Raw genomic sequence first — 27,218 nt, forward strand, 5'->3', positions numbered from 1 at the left:
ACGGGAAAATGCACACTGTTTTGTTTTAAGTATGGGTTAGTAAGGTGGCATTTTGTTTGTTTGTCAAATCCAGCAATATTATATTTCTCAACCTAGCTTGAATCCCAGGTGCACTCATCTCAACCCAGCTTTCTAATATTGAAACACTTGTGTGGGAGAGAAGAAGAAGCGTGAAAGGGAATATTACTCCAAATTGTTTGTGGTACATAAAAGAAGAAAGAAAGATTAGAAACAATTTCAGAATCCGCTAATATATTTTAAGTAAGGTAGGGGTAGAAAGAAGGGAGTTACTGCAAGACATTTTTACAGTTGAAACAGGTGAAAAAAAATATTGAAGGTTGGGTGAAGGGTTAGTCAGATTTCCCCCACTCTCTTTTCTAATGCTGTTATCTTAATTCAAGTTCTCTCACTAAAACTTATTTATTCAAGGACAAATCTCACCATTAAGTGGTTCAATGTTTAGAAATCACCAGGATGAGAAAACCCAGTTCATCCCATGCACTCTGCCACTAATACTGGTTAACTGTTACTTGTATTTTTTTATGGTGTAAGAAGACCTTTTGCCTTCTGTTGGTCAAATAACTGAATTGTTTAGATTGTTTGGGGGGTTTGTTGTGTGTGAGTTTATTTAAAAGGCAGGTTTTTCACCAGGTGAACATTTAATTCAACTGATGAAGGTACAGAAGCTTTGAAAACTTTGTCTGGCATTAGTAAGCTGATAATTTTTCTTAGCCAGAGCCTATGAATGCAGAACTATTACACACTTTTGTCACTTATTAAAGGAAGACTTTAGAACACAACTTGCAGTTTAAGTTCTTTCTCTAGTGTGGATCCTCCTGAAACACATATAGAAATTATCCTTTGGGATGTACTTACGCTCCTATTTCCTTTTCTTACAGGGTGAAGAAGTTGAAGGAGACCCTGGTTGCAGTGCAGCAGCTGGATAAGAACATGAGTAGCCTGAGATCTTGGCTAGCCCACATTGAGTCAGAGCTGTCCAAACCTATCGTCTATGAAAGTTGCAACTCTGAGGAGATACAAAGGAAGCTAAATGAACAGCAGGTAAAATACAAAATGAGATAGAAGAGTAAAAATCTTGCTGTGGTCACCACGCTTATCAGGTACACGATGGTGTGAGGAGAACCAAAGTAAAGAGTGTCCTAGGGCTGTCCATATCCACCTCAGTGGTGAGAGGGCATGAGGCAAAGAAGAAGTCTTTAAACGTCAAGGCAAGTAGTACTTACTGTGTCACTTATAGAGCCTTCTGCTGGCTTCGACTTTGAATCCACCAGGAGCTGCTTGACATTCCTGAGTAAGGTAAGGCCCCAAGAGATGTAACCTGAACAAGCTATTGCAATTTTTTTTTCTTTGAGGTTTGGTTTTTGATTGTTTGAATTGTCTGTTCCCAGAGGCAAAACTGACACCTATTAGATCTGGCAAATTTTGCACATGCTTGAAAAAGGCTGTTTTTAGCAACCTTTCTAACTCTGTTTTGTTTTGCAGCTTGTAAACGTGTTTGAGAATCACTTTGCATGCAAAGATGCATGAACTATACATGTGAAGTTAAAATCATTTGTTTTATAGTGCGCAAAGCCTTTATGCAGTGCTAGAATGAAGCAGTCAACACTGGAAGGGGCAAATAAATGTTATGTCAAGCAGCTTTTGGCATTACAATTAACAATACAGCTAAGAAAATTTACTATACTTTTTTTTTTCCTGTTTCACTTCACTAGTACATTATGTGCCTGCTTCACTGACTGTGGAAAAGTATTAGATCCTTACAATAGAAGGCAATATGTGGGCACTCCATACGTCAGCTGCCCAGTGTAGTTTTCTTAGAAGCGCAGAGCTGGGGAGGACTGTTGCTCCTTTGCATCCCAGGTTCCACTCTTGTTGGTTATGTCTTGGCAAGAATGTCTTTCTGGTGCTAGTGTCACCTTCACTGTTTGCGAGTTACATGCTCTGCTCCTGAGTACTCTCTCCAGAGGAGGAAGAAATCTGTGGGAAGAGGAGTGCCAGAAGGCTTTGGAGATAGTTAATTTATGAAGTGTACAAACTGGCATTTTTACCTTTTAAATTGAGCCTGGGGTGGAGACCCAAGAACCTCTTCAGTGTTATTTCTGACTGCCCAACTGATTTGCTATGTGGTGGTGCAGAACAGGTTATCGAACTTCTATATGCAATTTACACACGGTTAATAACGTATAACACACAAGAAGCATTTCTAATGCGTGGTGGTTTTGAGGCATTGAAGTGCTGAGTAGGGCTAAATATTGCTAACAGTAAACTAGATACTTGAGGTTTTTTAGTAGTATCCCTATGCAGGCACTCCACAGTTTGTTACAAACCCTCCTTAGGAGATGTGTTCTGGCACGGAGACTGGTGTGTCTCTGTTTTCTGCTCTTTCCTGACAGTGATTCCCATGCAGTGACAAAATGCAGTGATACTCTCTGGAAGTGTAAGTCATTTCGCTGGAGCTTCAAAGGCAGAAAATAGGGGTGAATTTTATCCTGGGAGGATACCATGTTTGGAAACATTATATAACATTATATATAACATTGTAATGACTGGATGTTGATAGTGCTGCAGGCCATGGTCTTAGTAAAACAAATAAGCAAACCTTTAAGGTATGAAAACCCAGTGTTTTTATGGCTGGGAGGCTATATCGCTCTTCGCTGCAGCTCAAAACAGCAGTATGTTGACCACTTTTTCAAGTATTTCATCCCCTTTTTCTCTTCTTTGTTAATGTTTGTATGTTCTTTTCCATGCTTGGTCTTCCACAGAAGCCATGTTATCTTTCCTGTTCATACTGCTACTGGTTCTTTATGTGCAAGTTTACATTAAAAATATAATATTGTGAAAGAGAGGGGCCAAATCCCGTTTCTGTAACTTCAAGCATCATCTACTTCCGGCACATCAGCCAAGAAACAGCTCTGCAGTTGCTGTTCTCTGTAATGAAATTAAAGAGACAGTTAAAGCTGGATATCCTGGGGAAGTTACTGTAACCTCACTGCAGCATTTTCCTAGCATGGCAGCTGCATTTCAAGGATTACTTGTTTATTTACTCTCCAAATCTACTACAACTTGAAATGTGAAAAAGAATGGTACTTGTTTTTGGGATGATCAAGAAAAAAAGCTGTATGTGAGAGACAGCAATGCATAAAAGCGACGCTTCTTGTGTGAACTAACCAAAAGGCTGATTGTTATCTAATAAACATGGAAAGTTAAAGAAGTTAGGGGAAAAAAATGCAAGGCTATGGAGAAAAAGCATTGTAGACATCATTCGTAGAAAGATCCTGTAGGTGGTAGAAGAGTTTAGTGCTTAGGAATCCTCCAGACCACAAACTTTGCAGTTCTCATTACGTACGACTCTACTCCAAAATAGTACAGAGAAGATTATGTTACCTGAACTTGCTTAACCTCAAGTGTCATAGCTATCTGGAGTGTTTTTCAAAGAATATTGCTTCTATTTATAGTGCCTATCTTTACATAATATCTCAGAATGGAGAGAAAGAAGAATAAGCTCTTGGACATCATGGTGAAAGAGTACTTTGCATGCAAGTGAAAAGTACTCTTTCAGCCAGCACTGAAGAAGAAAATACTACGGTTTTCCACTCAGTGGTCTCAGCAAAATATCCCTTCTGTTTTATAGATGAGAAGAGGAAATGGATCACTTGAGTAATTGAGTCCAATCCCTGTCTGTTATCACAAACAATTAAATGTTTGATTTAAGTTGAGCTAGCTCCATTTCAAAACTAGTTAGCTACATTTCGAAGGACATTTTTTAGACTCTGTATTTAGATCTCATTTCCAGCTGGAAGGCAGGAACTTCATGTTGCTAATTGTTAGAAAAGTTCCTCTAGTTACAACTTAAACTTAGGTAGACCCATGACCAATTCATACTTGTTCTTCCCTTTTTGACACTGTAGTTTCTCTTGTATGCCATCCTTTATTTCACTAATACAATTCTAAAGAGCAGTTTATCTCTACTCAGCCTTACACTATCCAAGTTCTTGTTCTCCTGAATAAACATGTCCATCTCTGATAATCCTAGTAGCTCTTCTCTTCACCGGAACTAGAAGTTACCATAGTATTCTGGATATGATCTCTCACTTTTTTGTGTGACGACATTAATGCTTCTCTGTCACTATTGGGATTATGTTGTTTTAGCCATATGTGTGTCCATCCTAATTTGTCCATCTAATATTCTGATGATTCATTGCAAATGTAGTCAGAAGTCAAGCAGGTTTTCTTTTCCTTGCACTTTTCCAACAGAAGGAGCCAGTTACTTTTACGGTTTGTCTGTGTGTAAACCTGTAGTTCAAAACAGAAGCTGAAATGTTCTTTCAAGATGAGACATTGGCATCAGTGCAGAATAAGCCATATCAACCAAGAAACTGACTTGAGAAGTAATACTGAGCACACGTGATAAGTGCTAAGATAAAATGAGTTTTCTTCAGCTGTTCTGAGTCTCCCTTTCTATTTCCAGTGAAAACATTGTAAAATTGGAAAACTGAAGGAAGAACAGTCTCCTGCTGAAGATGCACTGTTGGACATGTGCCGCTGCTGGCCTCATGCTGAACGTGCCACTGTGCAGCTAGCTTATGTGGGAAAGAGTAGGCTCAGGAAGGGTACCTTTGCCAAATGCCTGCAGTAGAGAAGGACATTTTTTCTCGACACACTTCTCTTCCTAACTTCTGTTTTACATTCTCTGTGATAAAGAGAAAGGGCAGGGAATAATTCCACCATTTCAGGGTGATTTGGATTAAATCTGTGGGAAAGATTCTCAGCTGAATGTGTAGAGCTCTGACAGGTAATACCAGGTGATGTTCTGGTGTTCATAGGTCCTGGGGGAGCTGTGCATGCTGCAACGTTCTCCTAGCCTTGTTGGTAACATTGCAACACCACTTGCGCAGATGTAGTCTCTTAATACATATTCATCTGATTTTTTTTTTCCTGTTTATAACCTCATTAAATTTTGTTTTGAATAAGTTAAAGAGAAATGCTTTTGCATACATGCATGCTTTGCAGTTTCTCTTAAGAATTAATTTCTTAAACTGCAGGAACTTCAGAGGGATATAGAGAAGCACAGCACTGGAGTGGCATCTGTTCTCAATCTGTGTGAAGTGCTTCTTCACGACTGCGATGCCTGTGCCACAGAAGCAGAGTGTGACTCTATCCAGCAGGCCACGCGGAATCTGGACAGAAGGTGGAGGAACATTTGTGCAATGTCAATGGAAAGACGACTTAAGTAAGTCTACAGTGCCTGCAAGCAAATATTTTTTTCCATGGGCAAAAACACAGCGTGGGAAGTACGCAGTAGGACTGCAGTACTAAAATAAAGGGTCTGACGGTCAGAAAAGATCATACATTGAATAAAACACGATAGTTAGCATGCTACAGAAGAAAAAAATGAAATTTTGGGTTGCATTAACAAGTGCCTTTATACAAGGTAGAGATGTCAGTTGTCGTATTCTACTCCTGTGAGGCTTTAGATGGAATAATGTCTTGTTCATGCTGCTTCATAGACGTAATGAGAGAGAAACTGGAGAAAGTTCGGAGGAGGCAGTGACTACAGGAGTTTTCGAAAACATGACCTAAAACAGAAAGTTGAAACACTTAGGTTTAGCCTAGAACCACTGAGCCTGATGAGGAAAATAAATTATTGAATGAGTGAAATGTCATTCTGGATGTTAGGGCTTTTATGCACCTAATGTTCCTAAACAGTTTCTCTTTTGTCTGAAAATTTGGATTACGAAGAATTTTAAGACTTTGAACACTTGTCTAGAATCTCCGACTCAGCCCACCTTAGCTTTACTGACCAAGTGTGGGCAGTTGTGCTTGTGCATCTTGGGTATAGTTAAACTTTACTGCACATGCTCAGACCATTATATCCAGAAGATTGTCTGGAAATCCTGGATGGAAGTGTAGCAACACAATGAGAAGACAAAGATCAATTACTTTCTATCCCCATCTAGAATAACATGGCTTAATTTTATAGCCAGAAAAATGAGGCTTCCTTGGGCCAGTGCTGTATACTCTGTGTCAACCAGTAATACATGTTCAAGTAGTTGTTTGAACTTCTATATTCATGGAGATCTTTTCTGTATCTTTTTAAGTTATGAATCTGATTTCTATGATGTTTAAACAGTTACGTAGGTAAAGTATATGACCTTTCAAAAGGCTGTGTTAAACTTCATATGGCCTTTGGTTTTGTGGGATGCTCTTAAGGATGCATCTCGGAAGGGTTTTCTTAATCTTAGGCATGTAATTTGTTGCTTATAAACTGTGCTAATTTATATCCACAGCTTTCTGTATTTAAATAATTTAGTAGTATTGCTATTGTAATTTTTATGACATTTATACATAAATACTTTTTATAATTTCTATCTTAGACACATTATGTCTCAAAAGTGTATAGGCTCTTCATATCTTATGTCTTCAACAAATGAATTCAGAATTACTTTAAGTTAATGTGAAACAGTGCATTGAAGTGGTCTCTATTTTACTTTCTTGTAGTGTACACATTATGCTATTAATTGATTTGTATCAGTAAACTAATTGAGTAACTATCAGTACTTTAGATTTTTATTATACTAGAAACAGTCATCCACAGAAAAACTTTAAGAAGTACAGACGGCTTAAGCCCTGGAACAAGGTATTGTAGGCCAGTGAAATCCCTATCATGAGATTAGATTTGAGAATATACCATCAATAAAGTATAAATTCTACCTCAAAGTACTGAGCGGATCAGGTGCCTTTCAGGCCTACATGTTTAAGATTTGGGAAAATGTCCTCTGTGTTTAAAAGACAAAGTCCTGCTGTAACACAATCTGCCACAAGTAAGGTAACGTTATTTTGAATGAAGTGGTGTTGAAATTGCTAGAATTTTGCAGTCTCAGTATTTAGTCAATTTAATTTCAGAATCAAGAGTCCACCGTTGTTTTTACATTACCAACTGAAGGCAAATTGTTTATATGAAGAGAAAAAATGGACTTTTTTTTAATAAAAAAGTTTATAGTGAGAGATAGCATTTTACTACTTGGTGAATACAAAAAAAATGTTCATGTTTAAAATATATGCTGCAGCATCTTTAGTTTTCTGTAAGAAAAGCTTCTGTAGCTGTAGGTAGTGTGGAATTCCTCATCTCTAAAATATTTGCTTAGCTACCTATACTGGACTGCATTTCTGAAGTTATTTAGCATACACTTAGATTTTTAGAGCTCCTATTGCGTGCTTATAATGTTCCTTTTATACTGGTTCCGAAATTAGATTTGCAGCATGCTTTTAAAACTTGCCATCATCTTATTCCAGCTCACTCTGGAATGAGACAGCCTTTTCTGCTGTCTGTTTATCAACCCTGCTGTTTGAGTTAAGTTAAGAGCCAGTTATTGTTTGGTGCAGTGCTGGTCTGCTATTGCAGATTATAAGTTAAAGTATGGTAGGTCAGCTGGCCTTCAGTCCAAGCATTCCCTCATTTTCCATTATCTATTGCAGAATTGAAGAGACGTGGCGTCTATGGCAAAAGTTTTTGGATGACTACTCTAGATTTGAAGACTGGCTAAAAATCTCTGAAAGGACAGCTGCTTTCCCGAGCTCCTCTGGTGTGCTTTACACGGTTGCTAAGGAAGAACTAAAGAAATTTGAGGTGACTTATAATATTTGAAATTTAATATCTGCTGATCACATTACAGCAGCCAGCTGGTGTTCTTCCTTCCCATACATAAGTCAGTCAGCAGAGATACTACATTACTGTATTGGAGTTGATGACTTTACAGCTGCCCTCACTGGCAGGTTTTTAGGACAAAGGAGCAGTGGAAGGTAGAAACTGAAAACACTAATACATCAGCCCATTCTCATGTGCCATTTGTTCACCAAAGTTACATTTCTCAGTCTTCTTTCTTCTGCAGCTTTTAAATATGCCCAGTGAGTAGGTACTCCATAACCTTTATAAGTCTCCCTTGAGCACACGTCCTTTCGTATGCACGTCACACGTTTTTGCCTTTGCTGTGATTTCATCCCTTTACTTCTATATGTAATACTCTGAAACCATTGCTTTACCTTTTTCTGTAGTATATACGATATCCCCACTTTAGAGCCTGATCCTAGAAATGCGTGTACGTGCAAGTGTTGTTCTATGTCCACACGGTGTCCTCCGTGACTTAAAAGTTAAGTGTATGTTTGAAAACTGACAAGTTGTTGACTTCAGTCAGTGCTTAGCAGTACATTGCATAACTCCATTGCGTTAACTACAATGTGATGCTAGTCACATCATTACAATGGGATATGCGTGTGTAGAATGCGCACACACGTTCCTTGCGTGGTCAATCACAGTTGCATATGTTCTGTTCAACTTCAGATTTGCAAGGAGAATGTCAAAAGGGAAGAGAAAAAAAATTCTACAGGAAGAGAACAAGTCATGGGCATTGTTTAGAGAATTCTGTAAACAGTCAGATGCTGTAAAGTATTTGCTGTGAGGAAGAACTGCAATTTTTAAACAATATCTAAGACCAGTTAATCGTTTTTGGTCTAACAGTTAAATCAAAAACATAAACTGTGGAGCCCTGGAACACCTTAGCCAGATTCAACTTTTATTATTGACATCCACATTTCTGAATGTACTGGCCAGGTTTTATTGTTAAACACTGCCAGACTTCTTAATTAGGGTGAGGTAGAAAACTGCCATAGAAAATTGATGTTTGCTTCGTGGCCCTGAACACGCTGTCTCAGATCTTCTTCCCCTGGTCCCTTCATTCAGTGGTCAGGATCTGATCTCCTGTTTAGTGAGTTACTGTATGGGAAACAGTACCAAAAATATCTTGGCTGTCTTTAATTTTCACAGCTGACCTGACTTTGCCCGAAGCCTGTTTCATTGAATGTGCTTTCTTGCTTTTTATGTTGACCTTCCCTTTCCTGCAGGCTCATGGAATTTTTACTGCCTACATAGTGTCAGCAGAACTATCTGTAAAGAGAAGAGTTTAGCAGCCTTTCCAGAGGCTGCTTTGCATGTAGTTTGGTTCTGCTTTTCTTTTTGGGGGGAAAGAGTACATACTTTCTACAACTACCAGAAAGCAGGAATGGAAATCACAACTGTTCTGGTGTTCAAAATCAGTGGAGTTCACCAAATTCACTGTTAAAGTTAGGGCTGACTGCACATACTAACTGAAGTGGTTTGGTAGTTTTCTGTTTTAACTCAGCTTTTTTTTTCCTGATTTTATTTTCCCCTCCGTATCCTCAATTGAATAAAAAAATAATAATTGAGAACAAGAAACTGTGTTAGAGCCTTTCTCTTATTGAGCATGAAGGTCAGAGATGCCTGTCATTGATTTCACTGTACACATTCCAACTGCTGTCCACTCCAGTAGTACGGACAAATGAGGAGAGGTTACAGGGAGGAAAGCAAAAAATGATTTCCTGTGTAGTTGAACTGTAAAACTGGAAAACATATGTGCAACTGTTCTTTTGCTGGACAAAGCTTGGTAACAGGTGAAACAACAACTGTAAAACTGCACACTTGTAGATTCATGTTCCTAGTAAATACAAAGTCATATTTGTATGTCTGATTTAAGAATTCTCCCTCTCCTTTTTTTTTTCCTGCGCAATTTTAACTGAAGTCAGTTCTGTTGAGGATTTCAGTCCAATTGCGAACTCAGTTGCTCCTTGTTGGTTGCCTCATCTCCAATCTAATTGGCGTTTAAACAGAGAATAGCTGTACTGAGAGGAGCTTGCAGGCTTTGATATATTCCTTCTTTCATACTGCCTCTTCTGTTTCGTCTCTGCTCTTGTGGCAGAAATATGCTTATTTCATTTTTAACTTTGACTAGCACAATAGGAATAGTATATGGTGTTTATATAGAAATCTTATTTGCTGATAGCTTAACGATAATTTCTATGCAGAAGTCTATCACACTCCTCCATTCCTTATCAAGGGTAGTGTCTAGTTTTGGGAGGGACTGTTTATTTATATACAATGTGAGCAACATGAGAGAGCAAATTTACACAACTACAATGGGAACCAAAAACTATTCACCTTTTTATCACTTTTGTATTATAAAGAGATCTGGTTAAATAGTCTCCTTTGTTTGAATGTTTGTTTTCCTGTTCCTGTGACAACGTAGGAACAAGTACTTTTTGAAAAATGGTTCAGAAATAAGTTTTTGAAGAGATTAATTCGGTGAACTCCCTTACAGCATGCTTTCTCTACCTTAATTTGTGATTGCTAGTCACAGCATTAAAATGATGGGCTAAGTCACCTATTGTTTCTGCTCCCCAGTTGAATAGCTGAGACTTTTGTAACAATAGAGGAGGCACTGAAAGTGCATGGCACAAACACTTGCCCGGACATAAGCTGGTATGGATATTAGTGAAATTTTCTTTCCATGAATATTTTGTTAAGATAGAACTTACTTGTATACCAGCATACCAAAGATAAAGGGATGATTCCTTCAACACCATTTTTCATATTTTTCTGGAAGTCTCAGAATAAGCAGTTCAGTTTCTTAAATCTACTTAGTGTTTGTACTATAGCAGATTTAGTATGTGTAGGGAAATCCAATGAAACCACAGGAATCTTGGCTTTCTTTTATTTTTTCAGTCGGTTTCGTAGTTCATTGTTTGTGTTCCCATTCTCAAATACAAAGACATAAGATTGAGCAGAGAGGCCGCTCTCTCTTTTTTCTGGTGTTTTTAGTCATTGTAACAGATATCCTTGTTGTAGTATGTCACTTAATGAACTGTGTTCATGTTGTAAACTTGTTTTTTCTTTTTGACTCATTCTAATCAGAAGGGAGCCTTTCAATCAGATAACTCTTCATAGGTACCTGCATCCCTGCTGAAGTCCGTTTATCTCCAGGAGATCAGCTAACACTGCTCTGGATGTAAAAGTAGAATCAAGATACAGGGAGAGGCTGCATGTTTCCTGAGTTCAGTCAGGAAAAGTCTAATGGTGTCTTTTATTGATCCTCTTTTAGGCTTTCCAGAGACAGGTGCATGAAAGTCTGACTCAGCTGGAACTGATTAATAAACAATATCGCCGCTTGGCCCGAGAGAACCGCACTGACTCTGATTGCAGCCTCAAGCAGATGGTCCACGAAGGAAACCAGAGATGGGACAACCTACAAAAGCGAGTTACTTCCATCCTGCGCAGGCTAAAAGTATTTTTCCATTTTCAAGCCTTTTGCTTTCAGTGCTATAGTTTATGAATGACCAGTAGTCCAGGAGATTCAGCTTCAGTATATTTGCAGTTTCTTGAGGGGTTTCCTGTATTCGAAAGAGGAAGGGAGCTTATCTGCTCACTTTGTCTGAAGCAGTCAAAATATGAAGTCTGTAAGGACACGTCCAGGGACCTCGAACACCGTCCTTCTTAAAAGATAACTTTCACAGATCTGCTAGTTGCAGCTGGAGGCAGTGTTACTGAAAAGGGAACCTTAGAACGCATGGAGGAGATGAAAGAAGAAGGTGTACTGATTTCAGATTAGATGTGAAGGACATGAAAACTGTTTCTTCAGAGAACCACTGTTTCTGGGGTGTTTTGGTTTGTCTGATCATTTCATGTCCCTTATTTTTTCCTCTCAGCATTTTATTGGCCAACGTGAGGAGTTTGAGACAGCACGTGACAACATCCTGGTATGGCTAACAGAGATGGACCTGCAGCTGACCAACATTGAACATTTCTCAGAATGTGATGTCCAAGCAAAGATAAAGCAACTTAAGGTAAAGAAATGATTGGACAGAAAATGGAGGAGGGAGGAGAGAAGGGATGAAAACACTAATGGGGTCAGAAAAGAATATAAGAGACATCATGCAAAAATGCAGCCTGGTACAATTCCTTACTCGCAGGCTGAGGCTTTACCCCCCAAACTTTTAGGGTATGCTAGGTTCCAAAAGGTCCTTTTCTGCCAGAGTAAGAGAGCTTTCTGCTGTGACATATTTTCAAAAAGCAAAGGTGACGGTCTCCATTCCCTGATTAAAAGAGGAAATGTCAATAAAAGCTATTAACATCAAGCCTCCACTATCCCAGCACATAAAGTTTCTATATTTGTCAATCATTTCTGCCTCAAAAAAAAATGTGTTATTTGGATAGGAAAAGGTGAAATGTGAAACACGTTATGTTATCCAAAATTCCAGTGTGTTAGCTTTAGCATCTTTGTCCATTGTAGACGTTTGGTCATGGACATGGCTTGTTTAGAGAAGGGTTTTCTTTCCAAATGCAACAAGTGAGGAATGAGATGGTAAACCATCTAGTTTCACTGTTTTTGACTAGAAAGGCTGGTTAAGGAATGCTAAATTTATTTTCCGATTATTGCTCTTGCCAGAATATTTGGAACCATTCCTGTTTGTTACCCGCATCATTCTTGCTGAAAAATACTAAGACTTGCACTCTTGATAACTTAGGTTGTTTTAATATTGATTTCATTGATAAAGCTTTGGCTTTTTTATACAGGCTTTCCAGCAAGAAATTTCGCTGAACAACAACAAAATTGAGCAGATAATTGTGCAGGGTGAGCAGCTCATTGAGAAAAGTGAGCCTATGGACGCAGCGGTCATTGAAGAAGAACTAGATGAGCTGCGTCGTTACTGTCAAGAGGTCTTTGGTCGTGTGGAACGCTACCACAAGAAACTGATCCGCCTTCCTGTGTGTAAACTTCCATACATACATATTTTTTGTTTGTTTCTTTTATTGTCGTTTTACAAACCTGAGAATTAGGAGAGAGAAAGATGTTGGAGTGAACTAATAAGAGACTTCTAAACTTTCCAAAAAATTCTGTGGTTTTAATTTTGTTGTAACCTTGACCATCTGCCTCCCTTCATTACATGCTATTTATGTCCTGTTCAGGGAGCAAATTCACCAGATCTGGAATTTTAGTAAATCATCATGGAAATCTATGCACATTGGAGATTCATAAGCTTTATTAATAAGGGTGACAGTGCAGTAATAGTGATAAGAACATTTCCCTGCTCTGTCAGATAGTTTCATTAGCAGACTATTGAGTTCTGTTTTATTTAAAAAACAAAAATGCTAAAGTGATTCTCTCCTTGCAGAACTGACAGATCTTTGTCTGCAGAGCTGAACCCACAGCCAAAGATGTGAGAGCAAAATGTTTTTTGGTAGCACAAATCCCACTGCAGGAAAGGAGCAAAACCCAAGTTTTTCATATTGTGAAAGAATATAAATGATCACGATAAAGGTCACTTAGGCTTCCTGTGACTTGCTTCCACAGTTTTCTCTAAGTCATTGTCTGCACTGCAAGTGGCATGAGTAAAAGGTCTGGATACGTTTGCTTCATGTGAGACTAAGCAGTGCCTTAAGTAGTTAGGATAAGCTGACATTGCGTTCTTACTTGTTCTGTTATTGGATTTTTTTTTACTGCCTCTGAAAATAAGGAAAGAGAAGGGCAAAAGAAGGGTACCAAATGGAAAGCCCATCACTTTCACTGTTATTTAGTGGCACTTTTATTTCATTGACCCCAGCTGAGCATGCAGCGCTTCTGCACGTTGCGTTGATCGGTTCTGTTTGCATTACGCTTCTAGCTGACTGATGACGAACATGACCTCTCCGACAGAGAGGTGGATCTGGATGAATCAGCAGATCTCTCTGACATACACTGGCGTGACAAATCTGCGGACAGCATTCTCTCTCCGCAGCGTTCCTCCAACCTCTCGCTGCCCCTCGCCCAGCCCGTGAGAAGCGAGCGATCAGGGCGGGATACCCCTGCAAGCGTGGACTCCATCCCCCTGGAGTGGGATCATGACTACGACCTCAGTCGAGACTTGGAAACAGCTGTTTCACGGGCACTGCACTCTGAGGAAGAAGAAGGACAAGACAAAGACTTCTACCTTGGAGGAGCAGCTGGTGTAGCAGGTAGGTGGCAAAGTCTATGATGTCCTGTTCTCTCTCAACAAAAAAAAGCAAATGTTGCTTGTGTGACCACTTTGCCAAGTTGCTCATGGAAAAATATTTTAAATAGCCCCTGAAGATCTTAAATAGCTTTCCCCAAGTGATCCCACTGGCCTTCTGGCCTTAGAAAAAGTGCTGGAGATTCCTGGATGACTGCAGCCTTGGAATATCACAGAGGCATATGTGATATGACAGGGAATTGGCTCTGTCTCTGTGCCTGCGGTCTGCCAGATGGGACATGTCATCTGTAACAGCAATGCCTAATGCATTATTCTGACTAGAAGAAACTATCGGATATAGCCAGAAGCGTGGAACAAAGGAATGAATAAATTTTGGGGGATGAGACCCACAAACAAGAGCAAATCATGAACTGCTTAAGTAAATCTTAACTCATTCCTTACCCGGGCAAGACTCCAGTGTTCCGGCAGCTGTGAGTTTAGCTTGAGGTAGGATACCCCTGGTCTTGCTCTCCTAGGAAGACGGAAATCCTTGTTAAATGTGTATGCTTTGTGTAATAAATCTTAGCAAGTGAAAGTGCACAAATGCAGGAAGACTTACTGGTATATCACACTCTGATCTCATGGCTGTCTTTTAGTTTTCAGGTCATTACTTTATTCTGAAGAGAGTCAGATTTTCTTGGATTTTAAGGCTCTTTTTAGTAGGCTCTCTGTGTTTCGCTCTTCATCCTTTGTACTTCTCCAAGAAGGATATTTGCTATTAGAACCATTTATATATTCCTTCCAAGGAAAAGGACTCCCTTTGTGAGGAGACCGCCGTTGCTGAGCTGTCAACTTAGACTGTCTTTTTATTTTTTCAAGCGTAGAGATCCCTGAAATTCTTGGTGCCTGTGCAATACTCACAGAAAATACACTCTGAAATATCTCCAGTAGGCATCAAAAAAGACTAAGCGTAGCCAGATGCAAATAACACAGTGCACAAGCATACCATCTTTCTCTTTGCATCCGCTATACTTTTCACAGCTTACAAGATAAATATTTCTTATGCAATGGCATTGGGCTGTAAATGTAGAAATATCCTGCTTTACTACTATACTTAAAGGTATTATTAGGTGCATGGATGAAATATTGAGTTTTAAAGTACTGGCTAAGATGCCCTCGCACCTTGGCTAACTACACTAAGCTGATCAGTACTTTACTCAAATTGGCATCTATTCTCTGGAGTACCTTAACAGTACTCAATACTTTGTTACTTCTCTGAGAGAAGAGTGGTTCCTAAAGATTAAGGCAGACAGAAGAGATACGGAGCAAAGCCTAATTGTTCATATTTGCTTTTTTTTTCACAGCCACAGCTTGAGTTATAATTTAGTTGTAAACCTTTGGGCTGGTTGTTGTTCCAAGATCTTAAAACAATAACAATGCTAAGGTGAGGCATTGTAGTCCAAAGTCTTTATCCTAGTCTTTCATATTGGAAGAAGGATTTTTTTTTCAAGTTGCTTGCATTTTTAAAGAAGATTAAACCTACTGTTTCATTTGTGAGAAGACGCATTCAGAGAGATTAGATGCTTTTACAAATACCTTCTCTCATGATATCGCAGTTTTCCTCTTTGAAATAGTGATGTAATTGCAAAACTGAAATGTCAAACATTTTAAAATCTCTGAGACCTCAGTTTCACTGTCTGTTTTTATTTCTTCTCCAAATGAGTGTTGTGAAATAATGTTATGACTGATTTGGTTAAGAGGGCGTTTTTAAGAGCATCATGTATAGCAGTCTATATAGAAAATGTGTATCGATTCCTGACTTGTGAAAATCTTGGAAGTAGTGAGAGAAAGGCAATGTTCAATAATTTACTCCATCCATTTTGGGGTTTTTTGGTATGATAAAAGATTAACACCCAACAGGCACTATTTTCTGTCATCAGCTGGACGAAAAGATCCTCCTGTCTGTGCATGTTTTCAAATATGTCTTTATAAACAAATTCAAATCAGGCATAGAGTGACAGAATACAGATAAAAGTGATCATGTGTTTGTATCCTGCCTCAGGTCAGAACAGGCTATATCTAATTCACATCACAGAATTCACTTAATCTCTATTAAAAAAATGCAAATTTATCCTGCTTCAAAAACATCGGTATGAGTTCCAAACTACTTGGATGAATACAGTGTAATGAGCCCACAATGTATCTTGCAGATATCTAAGCACTGTTTTTGTCTGAACTGGAAAAACACTATAACTTTTGCTGTTTAGTATAGTTCCCTAAATCAGTTGTGGAGTACTTGCTGTGGGCCTTCAAGATGTCCAGCCATCTTTGGATCTTGAGGATATAATTGTAACGGTATCACTTATCATTTATATAATGCTTTTTTTTCTTCAAAATGTTATAGAAATAGAATCCTTTCATGTAGATCAAAATTCTACTCTGTGTAGTGCGAAGAAGTAATGCAAAGAGAAATAAGAAGGAGAAATCAAATTTTAACGCAGATCATGGGACAGGACTTCATAATACAGAGTTACCAGAGAGTGTTTGAATCGAAAAGAGGCAATGCCCTCTCCATGCTGTGTGAGGGTAGCACACAGTTTGCCAAGAACTGTGCCCCTTAGAGAGAGCAGGCATTCTCGGGGGGAAAATGTCCCTTCAGAATAGGTTGCAAGCCTGTTTGAAACTCTGGGGTCTTTGATAGCATGTTCTTTGGTATAATCATCTGTGCTCTGGAAGGTTGCTAACACCCTCTAATGTAATTAATTATCAGTTTGCTTTGACATTGTCCCACTCATACTGCCACAAGCCCACTTGTTCTTTACTGTCTAATCATGGTAGTGCTGGTTTGGTTCTGGTATTTGTTCTGCCTGTGCAAAAGGTAAAAAATTCTGGAAAACTCGAGTGTCAGTCACTGCTTTTGTTTTTGGTATAGGAGAGCCTGGTGCCCTGGAAACACATATCCGACAGCTGGACAAGGCCTTAGACACCAGCCGTTTCCAAATACAGCAAACAGAAAACATCATCCGCAGCAAAACACCTACAGGACCAGAGCTGGATTCCAGTTACAAAGGATATGTGCGTGTGTGCTTGAGTCTCATCACACCCTGACAGAACTAAAAATCACTGTTCTTAGGCATGGTGATGTATTTTGGAGCACAAGTCAAATCAGTATTCCAAGCTTAGATTTGCTTTTGAAAGAAATATAGCCATTGCAACAAAGCAATTAGATATTATTGCTCCTCAGACTTACTCACATAGTTGCTACCCTTAATCACATGATATTGTTGTTTATGTTATTAGCGTGTTTACAATAGCGTAAGATTACAGGAACATGACTCTAGGGAGTTTATTTTCCTGTTACATTTTTGCAGATGTCCAAAAGGACTTTCTCACAGACACATTTTTGATCCCTTTAAAGATGATCATCCTTGTTTAAATTCCTCTGCTTTTAAGAGCAGGTTTTATAGCGTGATGCACAGTATTTGTTTTACTGATGGATTACAAACACACATCATGTAACCAAGGTTGCATATAGGGAATCCATGATTAAAAATCTTTCTCAGCGACGTTTTCTGGAAAGAAAGCCGCTCTATAAATGATTCTAAACATTTCATTCCTGAAAGAATTGAAAGATTAGGTGCTCGGAGGCAAGATAACATTTTCACGCTACTGTTAATATGCTTTATCACATCTTCTAGTGTCTTTTCTTGTAGTATCGTGTTTAGAATAAATGTTACCTACAGATGCCCATTCTTTCATTCCCGCTGTTCCCAGCAGCATCTTGGTACAGTGGCAATCAAATTATTTCCATTTAGTTTGAACTTATGCTTTAAGCTTCCATATAGATTTTGGTGTTAGTAGCAGTGCAGACTGTTAAAGTAGTAGACTTTACCTTCACACTTGGTCTACTTTTGGAAATTTCTGGAAATCGCATTAATCCTGTGCAGTGCATGTTGAGGTGGTCTTTTTTGTTTCTTATTTTAACACAGATGAAGCTACTAGGTGAGTGCAGTGGAAGCATAGACTCAGTAAAAAGGCTTGGATATAAACTAAAGGAGGAAGAAGAAAAGTTATCTGGACTCATTAACCTGAACAGTACTGAAACACAAACAGCTGGTAAGTAACATCTAGTTCTTTCATGGAAAGCAGTTGTGAAAATCGGCAAGCATGTGCATTGCTGTTCTGAGAAAGCACCTGGTATATTATTTACGGCTGTATATATTTACCAGCCTTTTCCTCTTCCATATGGGTGTGGAGAGAATGACTATGTCTGTTACCATGTTCTGTTTAACATCTATTAGATCGTTACGTATAAATCAGTTAGTATTCCTTGTATATGCCGTATAAAGGCATTGGGCATACAAGTCCATTTTAAGAACTTCTTCATATCATGAGACATAACCCTAAGCCTTTGGGTAAGTCCCTGTAGATGCAAAACGTTTTGGTATTCAGCCGATGAATTTTAAGCACCTGCTGCAGAACAGGTGATTGCGCTGTAAAAGCATGGATTTCTACCAGAGACTACAAAGGCAAGGTCTCCATTTTCACCTTGGTTAGATATGCTGCCTATTTTATTCTTAGATCATTTGTTTTTTTTGATTTAAAGTTGAGGGGGTGGTATAACTTGTCCTTCTGCAAGCCATAGTGTTTCCAGATAGATAGCTAGAAGAAATAGTTCCTGCTTTTCTCTGTTTAAAGTCAGTATTTCTCTAATGCAGCAATGGTAGCCTAGGCAAATGTAGTGAGGTGTGAATATTAAATTATAATAGATACAAATGCTAATGAAAATAATAAACGTGTGGCTATTTAGACATCTTCAGATTCCATGTCCAGTGTGCGTTTATACTAATTTATTATGTCTTTATACCAATACAACCTGTTCTAAAGACCCTTATGTATCAAATAATTGTCAAGTTATTTCTGTAAAGTCATAGTAATCTGACATTAGAAAGTGATAAAATTGCCTGCTGTCTGGTCACTTATTCAGATCCTTCATTCTTTCTATCCAAAGTCTCACTCTTCAAACTTAGTTTTCAGCATGGTGTTTGGTGGTTTTGAGCTTTCTGGGTTTTAAGGAGATTTTCTTTGTCTTGCACAGCATTCAACAGATGCAATTGTTTGTGTGGCTCATTAATTTTTTCTTTTGTTGAATTTTGTGTTTATTTTTCCAGGTGTAATTGACCGATGGGAATTAATCCAGGCCCAAGCTCTAAGCAAGGAGCTGAGAATGAAGCAGAACCTTCAGCAATGGCAGCAGTTCAATTCCGACCTTAATAGCATTTGGGCTTGGTTAGGAGAAACTGAAGAGGAGCTGGAGAAACTCTGCCGTCTTGATCTCAGCACTGACATACAAACTATTGAGCTCAGGATTAAAAAACTGAAAGTGAGATTTTATTTTTCCCTCCCTCATGAGTTACCTTATAAACAGACCTCAGCGCAACACATGTAAGAGAGGTAGCCCCCATAGGTGCAGCTGGTTTGCTCCATGCCCCACGTAGCGGACTACAGCTAATAACTGAAGAAAGCAACTGGGAAAGTGATTTTATAAGTCACGTTGTTGGCAGAAAAGTATACCGCCAGCGTTTACTACAGAATCCAAATGAATTTTTGAAATAGTAATTCTATGCCAACTATAATTCCAGAATGCACTGATAATTGCTGAGGTCAGCAAATGAAAGCGGGAGCGGGGGGGAAAGGCCAGTTTAAATAAAATTTCTTCCAGAGAAACTTGTATTGCTCTTTTAAAATAAATGAATCACTGGGATGTACTACTTTGTGTGAAGGAAGGAGAGAGAGAGAGAGAGAGCGCCCAAAAAAAGCTATAGCCTACCCGCTGATGTCATGTACTACAACGTCTGCTTTATGAGTAGAAAGAATTTGGTGTCCTTTGCAACATTCCCTTCTCTTTTTCTGTCATCTCAGATGCAGCATGGCCTGAACACTGCTGTTATAATATCTCCTGTATACTTTACTGCTACGAGGTCTCCAAATGTGATGCTCCACAACTTCACATTCAGTTATTAGCATCTTATAACCTTAGGCACAAAACGTGGAGCCAATGTCAAAATGCACTGTGCTCCATGCTAGGAATGAGGTGGACAGACAGTAAACACTGTTTCCGGCAGTGATCCATCTAAAGCATATTAATGCTGATCTTTGCTGGAATCCAAATATAGCTGCCATAAGTAGTACAAAGGTCACTGTGACATGGGACTTTTAAGTAAATGCTGTAAACTAGGTGGAAAAGGGGACATTTCATAAGAATCCTGTTCTTATCTCACCCGCTCTTGGAAAGCCCATTAGTACCCTCCAAACCAAAAGAGGTGGGGTTTCTTTTGTGGCTTCCAATGTAAGCAAATCAGAGTTTATATACACGTCCTGCTTCTATAAATTGTAGTAAGCTGTTTATATTCTTTGTGTGTTTTCTTTTCCCTCAGTAAAAGCTTTTATTTTAAAATACTGTTGACAGCAGTTTCCACTTGCAAAACATGCTGCTTTTTATGTTTATCAGCAAAACTGAGAAGTGAGGACAAAAGTTTTATTGTGAGCTATAGTACGATTGCCCTGCATCTCTTTAAATTTTCCTGGGCCCTCCCTGTCTTTAAAATATCTGAAGCATGAGCTAGTTCTTCTGATCTTTAAAATTCAACTGTGACTTCAGGCTTTTAAGACTTTAAAAGTTTAATTGGCATGTTCTAGTTTATGTTCACAGTAAAATTTTAGTAGATGTTAAAGAGTGAACATTTGTGGTGTTATCGCAGAGTTAACCACAGAAATCTCCTGTCCAAGGCAAAGAGACTAGTACAGTAAGGTACCATTCTGCAGTTGCTGATGGCAAATCACTGCATTCTCTTTGGTGTCTGCTCTGTTTGGTTCTTACCAATTATTTCATCTCTTTCTTCCCCCCATCTCTCTTTGTCTTATCATCAAGGAGCTGCAGAAAGCGATTGATAACCGCAAGGCGATCATCTTATCCATCAATCTGTGCAGCTCAGAATTCACTCAGTCTGACAGCGAAGAGAGCAAGAAGCTTCAAGAGCGTCTGTCTCAGATGAACATGTGCTGGGAACGTGTATGCAGTATGATCGAAGAGTGGCGCTGCTCACTGCAGGATGCATTAATGCAGTGCCAGGTCTGTATTACACTTATTTGAAATTATCAGCATCCCACATACCAAAGATGTAATCTATATCATCATCTGGTGTGCTTATTATTCAAGGTGAATCTTGTTCATGTGAACTGAAATACAGCTTTCACAAAATGATTTCTGAAGGGGTATGCTTGTGCTACTTGAAGCATATTTTTCAAGCCCAGGGTCTTCTGAACTTGTCGTATCTGGAATAGTGTTCTAATCTGCTATTCTACACTTCATTAGAAACTATGTCATTTAGCCAGTAGGACTCATCATAGGATAAACTAAAAACCTAAATTTGACTGGAATTTTCTGCTGCATTTTAAAAAACATTGTTCATCACTTACAGGATTTCCATGAAATGAGCCACGGGTTGCTTCTCTGGTTAGAGAATATTGACAGAAGGAAAAATGAGATTGTGCCCGTCAATCCAAACCTGGACTCAGAAACTCTGCAGGATCATCACCGCCTTCTAGTGGTAGGACTATAATCATCCCCTTCTGTCCTGTCATGAGAAAAACAGTGAATCAGGTTTATTTTTTTTCTTGAGGGCTAGTGTTGTATATTGTGTGCTAACATACAACAGCTGTGGGACTAAGGTCAGGAACTAATTTAAGTTTGGTGGAAGATGCCAATCACTCCTGTCAGTAGCAAAACTAATGACTGAAAACCTCATAGGCAACAGCTAGGCTGCTGTCCATCTTGTCATTTCATTCTGTTTAGTGTTTTAGAAAGTTTGTTTTTGGTGGGAACTTGCTGAGCATCAAGGATGTTAAACAATTACGGAATGAACTACCGGCTGTTCCTCACATTTCAAGTGACGAATTAAACGTTTTAGTTACATTTTCTCAGGACTAGACATTTTTATTGCTCCTCTTTTCCTTAGCCTTTCCATTTTGTTAATTTCAAAAGTCCATTTTTGAGAGTTTTAGCTTTGTTCCATTTGTTGCAAAAATAATTTCAATAAAAAACTTCTGGTGCTTGCCTTGGCAATAGCAAATCAGACGTGAACTACTGGAGTCTCAGTTGAAGGTGGCATCACTGCAAGATATGTCCTGCCAATTGCTAGTCCATGCTGAAGGCAAGGACTGCCTTGAAGCCAAAGAAAAAGTACATGTCATTGGAAATAGACTGAAGCTTCTTTTGAAAGAGGTCACACATCACATAAAAGATCTAGAGAAAATTCTAGACATTTCAAGTAGTCAACTGGTAAGTCATCTCTTTTTGTTCCTTGCCATTTGTTAGGCACACATTTTCCATTCCTCTGACCATCTTTCTCCAATCAGTGCCTTGCTTGTCTTGTTTACGATACTTATTAAGACAATACACTTGTAATCTTGAATATCATGAAGTAACCTTGCACTTCATAACGTAAATATCTCCTTTGTAATATGTTTATTTTTCTTTTTATTCAGTACTTTTTTTTTTTTTGGTATAGCAAGAGGAATTGAATGTTTTGGTTTGTTTATATTGCCATTACGGATTCAGTCAACTGGCCAAGTGTATGGGCTAATTATTCTAGTTGCAGTATCAAAAATTAGTAGTGTGTCAGTTGTCACTGGAAAGGGAGATGATACTCACTGTGCTGAAAGAAAAGACGTAACATAAACCCTTTAATAGGCTAAAAAGTCTCTCATTGTGCCTTCTGAGCTTTGAGCTGTGTTCCAAATCTTTTCAAATGATCTTGTACCTGAGGGTATTTTAGAGGGAGTTATACATATATCTTCACTGACTGTAGCAGATGTAAGCTAAAGATTTCAACATTTTCCATTGGTTTCAATCTCCACCATTTTTTTCAAATCTTGGACCAACCCAGCGTATAAAGCAGGAGATTTCAGATCTTCACTTCTACTAGTGGGTTTTTGCCTGTATTAGTAAAACCTTGGTGGTACCCACCTCTTAGAGGAACTATAGAGCAAGTATTTTTTCCTGTATTGACTTTGCCAGAAATTGTTTCATGTAAAGCAATAATGTTTTAACTACTTTTTTGCTTTTCTTTTCCATCAGGGCTCACAGAGAAAACATGTAACGATTTAACTTTATAAAATTACTAACAAAATTTAACTGTTGTATTTTACTTTCTTGGGAATTAACTTTGCTGGTATTTCACTCTAGGGCTTGGGGGGTTTTTGAGTTTGTTTACCTCAACAGCTAGTTGCTGCCTTTCTGAGCTCCATTCCTTCTGAACTTTAGGATTTGTCCTCGTGGTCGTCTGCTGATGAATTGGACACATCAGGCTCAGTGAGTCCTGTATCTGGAAGAAGCACTCCAAGCAGACAGAGAACGGTAATTTCCTGCCATACACTTTCTGCCACCTCCTGGGTGGGAACTCTAGATGTCTACAGTAGTTTTAGCCAGCTGGAAGGAGGCCCACCTTCTCACTTGATAGGAAAGGAAATGGCATAAACCAAGAAAAAAAACACAGCTGCTTTCCCCAGCCCTGCTGCATATCCCATCCTGCATGAAATTAGAACTGGTAAATACTCTCTAAAACCAGGGCTGTTAGTGTGGTTGGTTTACCGTGATACGGCATGTCGTGTCTCTTGTATTTTGCTCTAGTGATGGCAGCATCCCAAAGTCTGGTCTTGTCTGCTGTAATCAGTTCTCCGTTTCTGTTTGGCCTTCTCTTCAGAGCCTTCATCAGGAATCTCAATAAGTATTTCTTCTTCATTTCTGGTGAAGGTTACAGATAGTCTTATTGAGACTTTGGATGAATGGCTAAATAGAGCTGAAGGGCATAAAACATTGTTTGAAACAGCTAGTTGAACAGGACCTAATCAATGGCTACGATCGCAGCTCTGGTGTTGTCTGTTTACATCGCTGGCACAAAATTCAAGAAATGTAGCAATACATGCCTAGTACGTAACGCTTCCATACTCTGAGCCCAGAATGGAACTGCAATTATTTTGTCTTTTTCTGCAATTCTATTGGTTGATTAGTTTACCTTTTTCCTTAGTTCTTAAAACAGTCAATTTTTTCCATGTCCACTTTTTGTAAAGCCTCTGAGTTCTGTCTTGATAAACTTTATGGCTCTTGAAATTGATTTTTTTTCTTTTTTTTACATTCACTAGTTTCCTTTTAGATGCTAGTATTAGAATGTAAAGGAACACTGGCTTTTCAAAGGGAGAAAGAATATAAACCTGTATATTTTATTCCTGAGGTCAATGCTTTCATCTTTTAAATTTAGAGTTAAATTAGTAATAAAAGCTCTGCTATCACAGAAGATTAAACTGGAGGATGCCTGACCATTACAGGAAATGGAAAAGTATCTTACCATAAAAAACTTTGGCTAAAAGAGTATGTAGAATTATAATAGGTTTCATCTTGACATTTTAATATGCATTTGTCTATCTCTAATATGTTAGCGTTTATGTACATGACTACTTTTTTTTCATTTTTGTCCACAATGTATGATTCCTTGGCGTCTGGTTTTCAAACTTCTGTTTTTTGTGCCCACAGTTTTGGAGACTGAAGTGACATTGCTTAGAATTTCAGTGCCAAATACACCGATGCTAAATAAATAAATACTAATACCAAAAATCCAATCAGATTGATAATCATCTAACTGCATTAAATATTCTAGCAAATAGTTGTGAGTGCAGGAATGCACCTACAGTTATTTGGCCTTCAAAATTGTGGGAGGGAGGTGTACAAGAGGCCAAGCTTCTAAAAGGAAGCACCTGGACCTTTTATTTTTTTTCTTGAGAATACTAATTTTGCTGCAGTTACATTTTGCAGTATTTATATTGTCCCATATTCAGTTCAATTTCTATTTCGTATTAGAAATTATTTGAGCTAAATTTCTACTGTTTTTTTAAATCCAGAGCTACTGTTTATAAATGTAATGACTACAAATGTTATTTTCGAGTTCACTGTGTATGTTCCAGTCACTTTCATACTCAACTAGATGCAAAGAAAAGCCAGTTTCCTTGGTTCATGGGTATTGGTCACTTCATTTGATTTTTTTTTTTTTTTTATGTTTCCTTTGCTGCACTTTTAATTTAATTTCATCAGTAGCTTGTCTTTATTTGCCTGGACTGAACATTCTTCTTTCTTTACCCCCTGTTCATTGCAAACAGCCACGGGGCAAATGTAGTCTCTCACAGCCTGGACCCTCTGTCAGCAGTCCACATAGCAGGTACCTAATTCTCCTGGTTTCTGCACTCTGTTCTAGAACCCCAAGAGGATGATGGAAATTGGCCGTGATGGGTGTCTGTCCCCACCAACTCTGTCAAGTGGCCAGGATTTAAACAAGTCTGAAAACTTTCCTTTGTTATTAGTTTGGCAAAAGTAGGTCTCAATTACTTCAAATTATTTGTTAGTAGAAACACTGGTTAATCCTTGGAACATGCAGCTTTTGCTTCCCAGGAATGTAATTAACATTTGTAGTTTATACTCCTGATCACTGTGAGTGTGCATTTGCACTCATGATGCTTATTGATTATTTCATTTTGGCATAATTTAGCAGAAATGCCAGTAGGTTCATGGCAAACACTTTTTATCATCCTCTTTACCTCTAGATATTAAATTAAGGCAGGTAATAGGCCAATGCTATACTGTAGAATTCACAAAACCCACAGATCTGGATGAGACATACTAACATCCCTTTTCTTTCTTTTTTTTTTTTTCCCTTGAAATGTTTTGTTCAGTTTGTGGGTTTTCAGCAGTTATGACTCGAAATTAAAAGTCAGAATTTGAGGGTTTTAAAATTTGCGATCACTTTCTCTCCCCCTGTCAGAAGACTTGCGATATAATGTGCTAACATTGACCTGACTCTTGCCGAGTGCTTACATCCATGTATTGCTCTGGGAGCAGCACTGCCCCATCTCTGTCTGTCCAGTAGAGAGCAGACTTGCAGCTACAGCTTTTTGCTTTCCACCTTATCTCCAGCAGCCTGTCATCCCTGCAGCTAACAGTGCTTCTGCATCATCTCTGTTGTTGTCAGTGTGATGTGTGTCCCTTCACTCTTTCACTGATCAGTTCACAAGCCTGTAGAGTTATGAAGTGAAAAAAAAGTAAGTGAACAGGTGTACATATACCCATTATGTATGAAGCAGAAGTGCTTTGCTATTCCACCATCTTACGTGTTGCAACAAGAACCTAAAATAATCAAAAAGTGTGAGGAAAATATCTTTGTTATTATAGTTAAGCCTAAATCTTATTTCTTCTCTTTATAGCAAAAATGAACTACTTTATTTTAAAAATAACTTTTGTTAAAGATCTGAGCTTTGAAAGAGGGCAACACTGGCTTTTAATACAGTGATTGATCAATAATCAGGCAGCTAAAAAAATGCCTCGAGTGTATTATTCTTTCTGTAAGCAAAATCAAGGTTTTTTCAGAAAAATCATCTCAAATATGAGTGAAATAAAGACAAAAGAAGTGCTTACTGTATAGATGTTTATATAAACACTTAAAAAACTATACAATGTAGCAGATAGAGCATGTAGAATATCCTTCACTGCTTCCACTGGTGCTAAGAAGCTGCCAAGCTGCCTTGTTTATGGGAAGTAGGTGACATGGACACTATATATTTCTGTTTAATGGAGAATGAGAATTAATTTTTCCAACTCCAGTCTGCTATAAAGCTTGGCATTCTGTTTCTCATAGGGAGTGGGAAAGGGGAGGAGTGGGGCCTTACTCTGCAGCCGTTAACACCTACGAGGAATGGAGGATATCTTGGGCAGATCAGCATGCTTGCACTATCAACATTGTACTCAAAGAATATATCGTATGTGCTCTTCCGCTCTCCTGTACATTCAGACCACCTCTGCCAGCCTTTTGAGAAGGGTTCTGGTTATAGGTGTGAGCAGCTGGCTCACAGTGCATCTAGCAGTGCTTTGCAGCTTGGAGATCAGCCTCTCTTCCAGCAGTGGCATTGGTGCGGCAGCTTTCAGATCAAGTCTTTCCAGCACTGTTTATTAACACATCTTGTAGCAGTACAACACAATGTTCAATTTGTCATTCAGACAAGCATGGAATACGAATGAGTCACTGCTGAATAGGAAACTTAATCAAATGCGCAAGCCAGACAGGTTGTGGTTGATGTATAATGTGGTTTTAACTGATAAAGCAGTACAAGCTGTCACTGTGTTCTTTAATATTTTGACATGCCTCTGATCAGAGTACTTTGTGTTTGATCTTGCACTGGATCAGCAAACCCTGTTAGAGTTCAGTATAGAGGAGGACTAAAGTCAATTTTAAAATGTTTATCACGTAGGAGGTTGTGGAAGAAAGTTCATTTAAAAATTA

The 27,218-nt window shown here is 38.6% G+C and overlaps 1 protein-coding gene across 8 annotated transcripts in view; it reads left to right on the plus strand.

Annotated features, from left to right (window-relative positions):
• SYNE1 (spectrin repeat containing nuclear envelope protein 1) overlaps positions 1-27,218 on the plus strand; it is a 324,712-nt gene that overhangs the window by 291,799 nt on the left and 5,695 nt on the right. For 4 of the 8 annotated variants that reach the window (XM_068938685.1, XM_068938686.1, XM_068938690.1 and 1 more), the window contains 15 exons: positions 900-1,062; positions 5,064-5,251; positions 7,498-7,648; positions 10,971-11,153; positions 11,575-11,712; positions 12,443-12,634; positions 13,531-13,861; positions 16,769-16,911; positions 17,826-17,952; positions 19,008-19,219; positions 20,768-20,968; positions 21,318-21,446; positions 21,965-22,177; positions 23,162-23,254; positions 25,048-25,106. In XM_068938685.1, the coding sequence (XP_068794786.1) occupies positions 900-1,062; positions 5,064-5,251; positions 7,498-7,648; positions 10,971-11,153; positions 11,575-11,712; positions 12,443-12,634; positions 13,531-13,861; positions 16,769-16,911; positions 17,826-17,952; positions 19,008-19,219; positions 20,768-20,968; positions 21,318-21,446; positions 21,965-22,177; positions 23,162-23,254; positions 25,048-25,106 (2,523 nt within the window). Of the gene's footprint in view, positions 1-899; positions 1,063-5,063; positions 5,252-7,497; positions 7,649-10,970; positions 11,154-11,574; positions 11,713-12,442; positions 12,635-13,530; positions 13,862-16,768; positions 16,912-17,825; positions 17,953-19,007; positions 19,220-20,767; positions 20,969-21,317; positions 21,447-21,964; positions 22,178-23,161; positions 23,255-25,047; positions 25,107-25,142; positions 25,259-27,218 lie in introns of all 8 variants that reach the window. The other 4 variants (XM_068938684.1, XM_068938688.1, XM_068938689.1 and 1 more) reach the window with 2 other exon arrangements.

The sequence above is a fragment of the Struthio camelus genome, chromosome 3 (assembly GCF_040807025.1).
Source record: "Struthio camelus isolate bStrCam1 chromosome 3, bStrCam1.hap1, whole genome shotgun sequence".
NCBI lineage: Eukaryota > Metazoa > Chordata > Aves > Struthioniformes > Struthionidae > Struthio > Struthio camelus.